This window comes from Amia ocellicauda, chromosome 17, assembly GCF_036373705.1.
Source record: "Amia ocellicauda isolate fAmiCal2 chromosome 17, fAmiCal2.hap1, whole genome shotgun sequence".
Taxonomy (NCBI): domain Eukaryota; kingdom Metazoa; phylum Chordata; class Actinopteri; order Amiiformes; family Amiidae; genus Amia; species Amia ocellicauda.
In genome coordinates, this window is record NC_089866.1 from 7,891,331 (window position 1) to 7,904,657 (window position 13,327).

A 13,327-nucleotide genomic window follows, 5' to 3' on the forward strand; every position below is an offset into this window, starting at 1 on the left:
ATGTCATCTTTCTTAAAAAAAAAAAAAAGGATCTTTATTATTCTTTTGGTTTGACTGTACCAAGAATAAGAGGTCAGCAGGAGTCTAGTTTTTTTTTTTCAAAGCTTGCCATCAGTCTATGTTCCCAAAATCTCTCTGATATTAAATCCGTTTTGCTTCGTTTCAAACTTTACATCAAATAAAGACATAAGGGTCAGACTGTTTACATCTTTATCCGCAAGCTTGGGTGTTATAAAATGCCACTAAACACCTACGCACAAACTTATGTTCTGCAAAGTGGCACTTCTACTCCGAATAACTGTTATTTACGGTGCGCAGAAATGGAAATATTTTTCAAGCTAGCTTTTTGGAGAGAAGTTTTAGTGAGATTAATTCCATGCAAAACATGTAGCGTTGACATACAAGAGATGTCAGTAAAGGAATGATTTATTAATTTATTTGAATCCTTTCCCCCTTTATTTTTTACTCCACTGATAAAATTATATTAGGATACTATAAAAATACACAGAGAAAGATCAATATTGGATTCTGTCATCTTGTGTTGCATGTGCACTACAGTGAAAATTCAAAAGCATGGTCTGTCTGTCATTTGAAAGTGTGAGTTGAAAGTGAAAATAGCAGCTATACTGTTTGACTACAATTCAAAGCACCCTGCTGTACTGAGTATCTTCTATGAACCTTCACCCCGTCAGATGTATTGTCATAATACCCAGAGACATATGTTTTTAATTTCGTCGAGAGGCAACATTCCCTCCGTTTGACGTCAAACACCCACTAGACATACCGAGTTTTGTGCAACACAGATTAAACTTAAGATCCTCGGGAACTAAAATCACAGCCACAAGAATTCAAGACTTAATTGGGAAGTATTATATTGATTATGTTTTCTTGTTAAAAGAGAATAATTGTCGTGTCGGAAGAGTCCTAGGATTAGCCGACACAATCCTCATCCAAACGTACTGAGAAAACCTTAGCAATAGATTGTAGTTTCCATATCACTTGCACTTCCATAAAAGGGGAAATTAAAGTCAAGGGTTTGACTTTAAAGAATCACTCCAGACCTCCATTGTAAGGAATTCTTGCCATGCCAAACTGATTCACATAATTAAAATAGGATATGGAGGAATAAAGCCAAAATTACACCCTAAAGATAAATAAAATAATGTCGACAGTAGGAACTGCAAAGAAACTGCAGTAATTGATCTCTCTGCAACCAAGTAATTTCTCAGCAGCCTTTAACAACTTTTTATTTCCAACTGATAAATTCCTCATTAACTCGTGGAACAGCACGCATCCATAAACGCTACGCTAAATGACACCTCCATCAATACGAGCTGAGCAAATAAAGATTCCTGATTTATTATTTCACTGGCAGAAGAGCAACTCAAGTTTATCAGCTTCCAGGTTTCGTTTCACATGTAAAGGGTTTCTATAATAACAATTACAGAGGTGCTTTGAAAAGCGTATCAGTAAAAGCCTCACTATCTATCCCAGGACTGTCTTTCCCGAGTCAGAAAATGACAAAATCCAAAAGAAAGTGAAATGACTTGTAATGTTGACAAGATTCAATTGATGTAAAATCAAACATGTAGATAGAGTAAAATTGAACTAATCTGAATGCTGACAAGATTCAAATTATGCGTGCTAGAACATGCATATGAGGGGAGGAGGGGGGAGTGGTTGTAAATTTAAGTTTACAATATAAATGTCCCTGCTAGTCATTACAAGAAATCTGGAATGATTTTAATGCAGTAAGAGAAAAAAACACCACACAATAAATGTATTAGTAGTTTTGGCTGTGATTGAAAATAGATAACTTGACACATTCCAAAAGCAAAAAAAGTTAGTCTCTGACAGCATGAAGTTAAGAGGGACAAACACACAGAAAAGAAAAAAACTAAACTTACATATGTTTACATATACCACAGAAGACACAGCATTGCTACCAAGTTGAGAACAAATATTTCCGAGAGAGTTTCCCATATTAAACGTGATACCCCTGGAGCTCTGACTGGACATATTCTGTGGCTGGAGCCGTAGCCGACACACTGGACAGCCAGCGGGGGGGCAGCCTCCAGAGGAAGTGACTCAGCGAGGTCTCATCTGGCTTTCGCATCACTGTCTGCCTGCCAAGTTGGCTTGTGGCCTGCGAGGGTCCTTCTCCTCAACAAAGGAAGAGATGAGGGGGGAGGAAACGGCACATGCTACCCTTTAAATTGCACAAAATATGATAATTTGGAAATTACAGAGGACGGATACCAAATGTGAAGCGAAGAACTCCATTGGAAAGATGTTCTGAAGCCCAATATGTCGTGGTCGAGAAATTAGTCCTAGAATACACCATCTCGATTGAAACCTGCACACACACTGGTTTTTGTATGTTGGGTTTATTAAAAAGGACAATGTAAAATGGATGGCAAAAGCATTTTCATCGTGTGTGCAAGTAACAGACTTATTCACTGTGGGGGGGATAAAAAATGAAATACAAAATCTTACCTACCCAAGACAATTTCAGTCCAAAACAAATTGTAGGAGCTTATTAATAGTTAAACCCCATCGTACAGCAATAATTGAACACGAGCGGCACTGTGTTCTCAAACGGAAACTTCCACAGGGAAATCTCGTACAGCACAAAACCGACTGATGTCAGAGACACTGTCAGGTGTTCCTGTGTAAACACTTAGTAATTATGCACAGCCCAAATGGAATGTATTGCTTTGTCTAATACACCCGTCATCAGTGTGTAAGCAAGTATACTTAATGTGGTGCAATTGGTTCTCCGACGCAAGAGCACCGTGGGAAAGGTAGAAGCCAACACTAGTCCAAGTGACATCCAAATCAAAGTGCAGAACAAAAAAGATGCAGGTGATCAAGCAACACACGAGGGTAATGTAGTCAACCACATCAAGTGCCTTACCTCCTCCACGCTCAGAGGCATGCAAATCCGGTATTCTTTAACCAACATGGCTTTTGAGACTGTAGGAAGACCAACCAAAGACGTCCGGGCAGGTCTGAGGAAGCCAGAGGAAACTTGCAGAGATCGACACTGTCGGCCGGACAGCACTTCCAGATTCACACGTGGCCGGAAAACCTTCCTGTAACAGTCTGAAACAGGAGACGAGCATTAGACGCGCACACCAGTCAAAATCTTCAGTCGGACAGAAGTGGCACGATCCTCTGAAGCGCATTTGCTGCCCAGGACTGCGGTTTGCATCTAATAACAGCAAGCACACAGTAAGGACTATGGGAATTCTGTTTGGCTGGAGAAACGAGATTAAGCTGCTAACCTGTTTTCAGAAAAGAGCAGCATGCTACAGAAAAGGATTTTAAACTAGACTTTTTGTGGGGGGATTCAGAAGGTGTACTTTCACAAATGAATGTGTGATCTAATCCATGAGCATTACTGAATGCATAGATGGATATTATGTGGCTGAAAGTAAATTCCCCCCCAACAACTTGGTAAACGGGACCATTACACTTAAATCACTCCTGATGGAGGTGTTTTTTTGGTTGTTTTACCTTAACCTGAATAATAAGTAGTGTTTACACACCCATAGCAAATCAGTCTTTTTTTTTTTCTATTACATACATATTACAATTCAGGTATGACAACATTCCTTCAAGATATCATTTCAGCACCCCAGCAGGAAGATAATATCACTCCCTTACAAGTGATATTTACAAAAAAAAAGGAAAGTTGTTGAGCTAGAATAAAAATGAAGATTGCAAGCCTGTCATTGCTCTACCTGTTTGGGTTACACACATACATCTGTGCAAAGACGGCTTAATCCATGTACAAACACATCTCTCATGACTTGATACTTTGTCATAGCTGTTAACAAGTTTCCCAGGGATGGCTTGGGCTGTTCTGTCAACAGCTGCTGTGTAAACATATTATCATTTCACCCTTTTCTAAGCGTTACCAATTATAGAGGAATAAGGAGTAGCACCACAAAACAATTCTTATTTCACAATTTCCAAAATAAGGCTGATGCTAAAAATGAAGTCTGGCAACAAAGAATTAAACTATGAGTTGGTGGTGAAATACATCTTTAAAAAAAAACAGTTTTCCTGTGTTGCTTTTCTGTAAAGAAGTACAGCAGTGTGAGAGACCACCTGACAAGCACATAGTATATCATTATTATACTGGCATAGTATTACTGGTTGAGGCTGTAGGTAACCAAGACATGGACCCATCCCATAGTAAAAATAAGACGTTAATATTAAATGTTACACCCCTATTATTGGGACTCTCTCCAACACATTGTGCTGCAGGAATGGGCTGCAATCTGCACTGACGATTTTACACAAGAAAGTGTAAAACATCACATAGAAATTAAGTGATATGCATGATATCCATATCAACTTCTACATCATAGAGCATTCATCTTGTGGGTCTTCGTCCATGCACAGAAGTGAAAGCTTTAATCGGGCTCTCCATGTGTTGCAGGTACCAGCAGCCTTATCTAGTAAAAGCCTCTCAGAAACAGCCCTCACGGCGCTATTGTGCAAGTTGTGTGTTTAGCAAACATGAAGCGCTGGAAAAATCAATGTGAAAGCAAGTGTCGTTGTGGAAATTCAACAAAAAGCGCAACAGAGGCACAAAAGTGCGACTGTTGAACATGTAAACTATATATGTACACACACACACACAAACTAAATCAAACAGTAACTGCCCTGCGGATTGAGGAGCATCACTGAGGTGGGCTGTACACGTGGCTGGAGACATCTGGATCACAGAAACCAGACTGACCATCGCCTCCTAATTAAACCATTAGCTGCCAACGAGCAGATGCCCCACGCCTGGCCATACCGCACATGGGCTACTAATACTACATTCAACTACGCCTATATGAAGACAAACCCCCATTATGGTTTCAGTAGAATTTCAATCTACAACCATTTAAATGAACAAACATTACCTGTGTTTAAAAAGAAGAAAATGCATCATGAAATTGCCAACCAAAAGTACAAAGGCTTTTCGTTTTAAAACAATCACGCTCAAATGTCTTGAATCTACGCAAGAGACATCGCAGCTGTAATTGATCGACAGGATGCCTTGATACCCATTTAACCCAACATGTCTTTGTCTCCTTGATAGCATTTTAACCCCAAAAGTAAATGAGCGCAATGGCACCTGTCTGTATATCCAAATAATAAAACCACAAGCAGAGATGCATTGCATGATCATATAGTTACAAGGTAAGTTATATACCTAGTTTGGAAACTTACCAAAATGTTGCACGGAGCCCCATCTCACGTCTTCATCCCTCCCTGCTGTTTCCAAATAGTTTCAACACACGAGTGGATACAATTCACACGCACCGGGACGTGCAGCCCTCTTCCACCCTGTAAATGTCCTTAAATAAACTTTAGCTCCCCGTGGCGCAAATAAGTGTGCGGTCCAGGCTGCTTCCCTTCACTGGCTTTTACGCAGAGACGTGATCTCCATGGCAGCTGCCTCCCACCTCCACTGCTTAGCCTGTAGTGGTTGTTCTCCGTCTCTTCCGTACTCTAAAAACTTAGTATTTCAGTAACATTTCGCCTGGGAGCACAGATGCACACAGAAAGCATGGTTTTCCAGCACACTTTGGGGTTACTCTTTGCGCCTGTGGGCACATCGCAGGCTTGCAAAGCGCGCAGAGTGATCACCGCACCGCCCGGCCAACATGCTTTATAAAACAACACCTCCTGCATTTGATGCGACTCCCAGCCCTTCGGCATTCAATTCTCCACACTGACCTCTAGAGGCGAACTACAATTTCACTGACTTAACCCTTTCTTGGTAGGAAAGGTGATTTGGGGGCTTTAACCGTCTTAGTGTTGCACTGTTGTCTCCAGTTGATACATTTTACTACCCACGTCTATCCATTTGAAAGGACCACATCGATTGGATATATCATAGTTTTACACAACGGCAACATGTTGCATAAACATAACCACACTATTGTCACAAAATAGAAACAGTGAAGGAAAACATACATCTGCTGGGTTGCTGTCACAGGTTGAACACTAGCCAGCAGTTATTACTGGAATAATTCAAGATATAGCTAAATTAAACCCTTAAATCAATGATATATTACCTTTGTAGTGAGAATGCGTTCATGTAGACTACAAATCAAATTTATCTCATGGACCTGCACCAATAACATTCAAATGGCTTCTGCTCCCTTCAGCATGGTTAACCATTGGAAAGGCAATCTAGATAAACCCATGTTCAATAACCCATCAATAATTTTTACACAGCTGGGAAAAGCTATGTCACATTTGAAACGGTAGGATTTGGGGGGAATATGAGTTTCTAAGGCAGATTGTTAGTTACTCTCCTGTGCAAATGAAGTGCCACACAGATGAACAGATAGATAGACAGACAGATAGATAGATAGATAGATAGATAGATAGATAGATAGATAGATAGATAGATAGATAGATAGATAGATGGATTCTTAAATCAAGACTAGGCTATTCAAATGTTGATTTTTCTCAATTTATATTCCATGTTTAGCAGCATTCACAGCGTGTACTGTACAAATTGTCTTCTTTAGTATCATTTATATGCAGATCCCATGGGCATTAATCTGCAGATAAATTATGCATTAGTGTGCATTTTGACTTTGTGCATCACAGCAAAAAAATAACAACAACAACAAAAGGATCACTGGTTCACGATTTGACTTTAGAATTGATTCTAGCTCTCTTTATCACATAGTAGAGCCATTATATTGTTTTATATGTTAGAAAAAAATGCATTTTGTGTTTACTGTAGTAGAGCTTTGTTAAAAAACAAACAAACAAAAAACACACATGACTGAGAGTTTAATAAGCTAGTCAGGAATGGGCTTTAACCTTTTGTCTGGAAATAAAGCATCTTATTAATGGAAAACATAATATATCTGACAACTGCTCTCTGAAGCTGTCAGAAGCTGTTTTCATTGTGGCCACCACTGATTTTATCATCATAATTTGTATAATACAATGATGCTGATGAATAAGGAGGAGAAGAATGCATTGTGTGTAGTTTTATGTAAGAAGTCAACATTAAATCATAAACTTAAGTATTAAAAAAATCATCTGCCATTCACTGCATTGTTTTACTTTACCAGGGACATTATGTATCAGATCTGGTGCTTCAGTCATGCAGAGTGCGTTGTTTTTGCTGCTGAAAGGATTTGAGATGTGAGTGCTTTCTCTGCCCAGGCATCATTTGGATCCTCACCTGACATGCAGAGGAGGCAGATTCGCCGCATCTATAATCAGCCAAGTTTTGATTGTAATGTCCTGCACAGCAATGCAGGGAAATGTGGCTGAAAGCAAGGCTGGGTTCAAATATCAGCAAAGCAGAAAGATTCGGTCTCTGTGATTTCCAAGCTAGTTTTGAGTTTATGAAGCAGGTAACTAATCAACTTCTCTGATCTAAAATATGTTAGTTTTATCAGATGAGTAGAAGAAGAAGAAATATAGGAGAAAATGAGTTGAAAATCGCCCCCATCTGCAAGAGGAAAAACAACAAAAGGAAAACTCAAGGGTTAAGAAAATGCAATCCAGAAAGGTGGAGGGGGGAAATAATGAATATATGCATATATGCAGTATATGACTACATTGGGGTCCTTGTAGAATACATTGCCATGCTAATTTTAGAGCACGTTTATTATAGAAACGGCAGCAAAGCCAGAGATTGATGAATACTGGGATCTGTTTGGAGGACTGTGGAGGCTCTGGGGTGTTAAAAATAAATTGAAGGTCATTGGCGGCACAATTGTGGAGGAGAAGATTCCCCCTCCCTCCACCCCAGGAGCGGAAGCAAGGAAAGTCACCAGGGAGGAGGGAATGAACTCGCACGACCTTCCTCCCACCTTACCGTGTCCTCCACGCCGCCTGCCTCTCTTCATTGGCTGACCTTACATTGATCACATGACGCTCCAAGAAGGGCCTCGAGAAGATTGGATTCCATGCTCTTCCATGCGTTTCCTAAAGCGTGAGTGCACACCCTCCCGAATGCACACCTGCTCTGTCGTGTCACACCAGGCAAGCAGAGCCATGTGCCAAATCTGTGGGCAAATTAATGATCAGCTACGAATGCTAGCCGGATGCAGACACCCACCACTCACTGGGGACTGGGAATAAAACAATGAGCGAGAGTGAAGCTTTCAGTTGCTATTGTTCGGATATTTTTAAAGGCAGGAGGACATTGTGTTTAAGATGAATTTTCTTTACAGCCTCCTCCACACTTCAGAATCGTCCCCCCCCCAACAAGAAATTAAAATTTACCAGGTTATAATACGCCACAAGAATAAAAAAATGTGCTGTGGTAGTGAAGAGAAGAGATGTTGAGAAGGCTTGAGAGATGGGTAATCGTGTTTCAGAGACATTATAATAAATTACATTGTTTGTTGGAGTTGCATGACAGGGTGTCAAATCTCACCCGTGTGTCTACAGTGCATCCTTGGCCTGACTCGCCAGGGTGAAGAACACTTCAATGAAAAGGAGACAACAGTTTTCACGTTCAGCCCGAGACCTGCACAAACTAGGAACTCATTGAACACTGTCAGGACCAAATGACACTGTGTGTTTCCATTTGACTGAAATGAAAAAGATACAAATGCAGGCTGTTCAATACAAAGCATTCAGTACAAAGTTCATGGCATAATCAGTCATACACGGCAGAATAAAGTTTGGTGTGTTTGCCGAGTGAAGTAATACTTAATCGTTTTAAATTAATGCAGTGAGTAAATCAATGAAGTGACACTTCCAGCCTCCTGAGAGAAAACATTGGCCTGACGATCAATACCACTGCAGTAAAGAATAAAATGGAATACTAATCATAAAAATAAAAAAAGACCTGTTGGCTTGAAAGCCTTTCGGCAACAGCTCAAGCACCAGGAAGCCATGGTGTGCGACTTGTCTCAATTGCAGCAGGGGGGCCTGAGCAGGAGCTGAAGTCCCAGAACTCAAACGGGAGCTCCATCACTCCAGTCAGACACTCCTGCAATAAACTGAGAGGATGAAAGCTACTTTTTTGTTGTTCGGTTATATATCATGTTCCTAAATATATCACCATCAGCTCATATCGATCCACTGCTGGATGAAGGCCTCCCCAAGATGTTCCCACTTGCTTCGATCTACAGCTTCCCTCTTCCATCTCACGCCTGCAAAGTTTATGATTTCATCTTCCCACCTTTGATGGGGGTGTTTTTCATTTATTGGGATACATTCAATAGCTTCCTTTGTCCATGTTTGACCCGTTCTTCTTCAACGTCTCCAACCAAACTCCTAGTTTCCCGAACATATTGCTTTACAGATTTTTTGGGGATCGTCACGGACCGTACCCCGAGTCTCTCCTTGCTCTTTTTGTTATTGCTGGAGGTGGTTTCAATCATCCAGTTATGTTGTTGCAGGGAACTTAATCACTCTGGAAATCAAATCAGGCTGCAAAACCAGACGGAAAGAGGAAGGCTGGATGCCCATGGGTTTGATGGCTTGATGTAATAAAGAAGGATCTTGAGGTTTATGGGATGACCCGAGAGGAAGAGAAAGAGGCATGTTTGGAGGAGAGGGTGATGGAGAACATCGTGTTTGCTGCTTCAAATTCCCATGAGTGAGCGCGAGGCAGATTTCGGTTTATTTCTAGACAGATACGTGCAGGAAGGTTACCGAAAGTGCTCCTGTCAGCGAACATTCAAATTTTTAATTAGCGCAGTGTAATTAACATGGTTTTCCGTATTTTAGAAATAAAGACCTTTTTTCCATTTGGTTAGGCATGGCCTGCTGTGTAGCTGGCAGGCTAAGAGACTAACAGCTTGGTGTTACATTGACAGGGGTAGTGGGCTTCTTCATCATGTTTCAAGGATAAACAGTATTTTGTACATAGAGCACTGATACTACTTTTATTTCTACCATAAACATTATTTTATTATTTCACATTTACATATTTTCAGCATGGACTTTACATATACACATTTTACTTTGTACCAGTCAGTTTATTTACGTATTTCTATGTATTTCCTATAGCTAGAATCAAATGGAAAGGATTCGAATGGACATGAGAAGTTATACATTGTGAAAACGCATTGTCTACACTGTTGTTGTTTTTTATGCCGCAACTACTTTTCCTCCTTGACTTGTATGTGGGCAGAAATACTTTCAGAATCTAAGGTCAGTATTTCAAAGCAAACAAACAAACAATCAAACAAACATAGGAAACATACCCCAAGGTAATGCTTGTTTTTCTTTTATCACTTCAGAAAAGGGCCAAATTCCATATTTGTGAACAGCTTTACAGAAAGTTTACTTTTTCACATGGATACATGTATAATGCACACAATATAGGGGGAAAACCATAAGACAAAATCTGAGTATAATTATTGTGTTCAAATCTATTAGCCAACACATTTGCAAGTAATGGTGAAACAGATCTTGTGGAATTGGCACACCCTGTTTAGTTGTGTGTGTGTGTGTGTGTGTGTGTGTTTTATATCATACAAAATGGAAAATAAACAGAATGCTTTTAAGGTCGTGCTTCTATCAAACTCCAAAACACAGATGTAACTCCCCTCATTTTTGTTGTTGTTCCAACGTAAATACAATCTGATGATTTCAAAAGCATTTATAGGTTTCTTTTTTTTTAGGATTACAAAGGAAATCTCTAGAGATTGGAGAGAGGAATATGAATGAGAGCCAGGCATTTTCCAGGCAGAACTGGAGCACTGTATGACTCCTGACGTCAGAGGACTGTCACTATATACTGCCAGGCAGGGGGTTGGGGGGAGGGGGCTGCACAGTACGGTAAGTTGTTAGATCTGAAGTGGTTTCTAAAGTCTTGGTATATTGATTTTTTAATTAATGTATTTTGAGTGGTGTCAAAGAACTGCTTAGATAAATATTTAATTTGGTTAATCTGTTCCGTCAGACATGTCCTCGATCTGAAATGTGTTTTTTCTCGGTTAAATAAAATACATAATAAATCAATAATAACAAAACCCAACTGCATGATGGGAGAGCAACAGAACCAGGTCACAGTCAATGGAATAAGGAATGAGATGCAGGTGTCTGGGTAAATCTCCTTCTGGCTGTTGATAAATAAAACATTTTTCATTCAGATGGGGGGGTTTTAATGAATAGAAGGTGCCCTGTTACTGCTCCTCAAAGCTAGGCCTAATTAACCCACTAACACCCCTGCTCTCCTCGACAATACAGCAGAGCAAACGCCAAACCCTGCGTCTTTCGAAAAGTACAAAATACTGCTCAGTTGCCATGAATTGCATTGTGAGGTGAAGCTTTTAAGATGCCATTAATCCTTATTTTCTTTCTTTTGTTCACTGCTTTGTTAAGTTAGCTTCTACACATGCTCATCTTCTGGGATACTGGAAAAACAACATTTATTAAGGATTACGGATCAAAGGACTCATAGTGTCGTTGCAAGGACCATCTTTCATACAAATGCACAGAGATTTGGAATAATCTATCCATGTTATTTTTCTTGTGATGTAGCAAACAAACCAGTGTTAAATAAAGGCAGCTATAATTCTTATTAAAAAGGAATGGTTAGTAAAAAGGTATTCTGGATGGACTATTTCATCATTTGGGAATATATATTTTTGGTAGCAGTGGTCTGAAATGCAAGGTTTCAACAATCCCCTGAGCACCCTCCAGGAAGCAATACATGTCATAGGATTTAGCATAACCTTGTTAAAGTTAAAAGCACCACCTTACCACTTCTCAATTTGTGATTCTCATCTTGTGATAAGACAGCGCATTAAATATTGGCGCAGACCCCTGGAGGGAGGGACGAGTATAGAACAGGGCATTACAAAGAGAGACAGTATTGCGTCAAATACGGAGAGGACCTCTTATTCTCTCTTAGTTGCACATCTCTCTCAATCTCCCAAACAAGGTCTCTTAGGAGAAAAGTGTGTGTCGCGCAGTAAACAGCATTCAGCATTCTTCACAGGCTGTTTCTTATACCCTATTCAGTTCGGCACAGAGAAGGAGGCGTTAGACGCAATAATTAAGGGAGTGCAGAAATAGTCTGCTTTCCCCCCTAATTTCATGCATGCATTTGAGAGTTCCCTTTTAACTCCTATTGTAACAATGACCTGTGAAACAAGCGAGACATCTCCTTTTACTCCAAAGGGGCTTTTATTTTTGGAAAGCCAGACAGATTCTGAGGAAAAAATTGCCTACCTGCTGGCATGATATTCATTTTAATCAAAATGTGTTAGCCAGCAACACCTTTTTTTTATGTCTACATAATACCAATTTCCTCTCCCATCTCCTACAAAGCGCTGTCAGCTTTGCAGTACTGTTGCCCTGCGCTTTAATTATTGAACGCTAAATTAAAAATTGCACCACACGCTAGCAAAAAATATTTGGAAAATGTTACGCAAGACATTTGGCTTTATGGTTCCTATGTGACCGTTTGCAGGGTGCTATCTGTGATCTAATCTAAAAATAAAACAACATGTAATTATCTTTTTTTTTTTTTTAGTAGACTAGGAACCCACCGTTACTGCTGACGTCAAAGACCAATACCCCCACCCTACACCTACCAGCTGCCTGGAGCACCCATTGGATTTAGGAAGTGTTAATTGGCCCTCTACATCGGTGTAAAAATAGTAGAAATGGGTCTAAATGTGTTTAAAAGAAGTTTTTGCTTCTTATTTTTATGTTGCTTTCCTCCCTGTCAGCTAGAGCAATTTGCTGGCAAATGAAAGAAAGTTTCACACATCTAAACCTGGAACATTCGTGACTGCGGGCAATAAAATGGATTGTACAGTTCTGAAAACCAACCCAGCTGGGAGATGGATGGAATCATTTGGCAGAAAAAGCTAGCCTTTGTCTCAGGCCTCTCCTGACCAAAAACAAGAAATCGGACAAAATACCGCCCTTGCAGTACTGTGTGTAAACATGGCTTGATTTATTATTTATTGTGTCAGTAAAGCGTTTAATAAAGTCACTCTTCCCTTGATATGTGCGTGTGTGTATTTCCGCATCTGTCACATATCTTCTTGTTCTAGTCAAACTGTACCTCGGTGATAGAAATCCTATCACCAAAGCATTGGGACAACAGAGAAAATTCGGAAGACAGTTGCTCAGAACGTATATAATAGGGTGTCTGCCCTTTCTTGGCCTCAATGACTGCAACAACCCTCTTAAAAGATGACTGGTGGAGAACTGGCATCCCTCCCACTGCGCACTTTCTAATGCAGTGAGAGAAGGTGGTCTCGTTTGGTGTGTGGGATTAAGGTCAGCATCCTGAACTGCCATGTATATCATTGCTAGTCTCCTTGAGCCCCTGTGTTATAATTCCTCCCCCCTGGCGCGGAGCAAT

At 40.2% G+C, this 13,327-nt stretch overlaps 1 protein-coding gene across 1 annotated transcript in view; it reads right to left on the reverse strand.

Annotated features, from left to right (window-relative positions):
• LOC136713018 (cytoplasmic phosphatidylinositol transfer protein 1) overlaps positions 1 to 5,699 on the reverse strand; it is a 33,921-nt gene extending 28,222 nt beyond the window's left edge. The window contains exons 1-2 of the mRNA XM_066689910.1: positions 5,233 to 5,699; positions 2,918 to 3,105 (exon numbers count right to left, since the gene is read on the reverse strand). Coding sequence (XP_066546007.1) covers positions 2,918 to 2,965 — 48 coding nt within the window. The 5' untranslated portion in view covers positions 2,966 to 3,105; positions 5,233 to 5,699. The remainder of the gene's footprint in view (positions 1 to 2,917; positions 3,106 to 5,232) is intronic.
• Between the last annotated feature and the right edge of the window lie 7,628 nt (positions 5,700 to 13,327).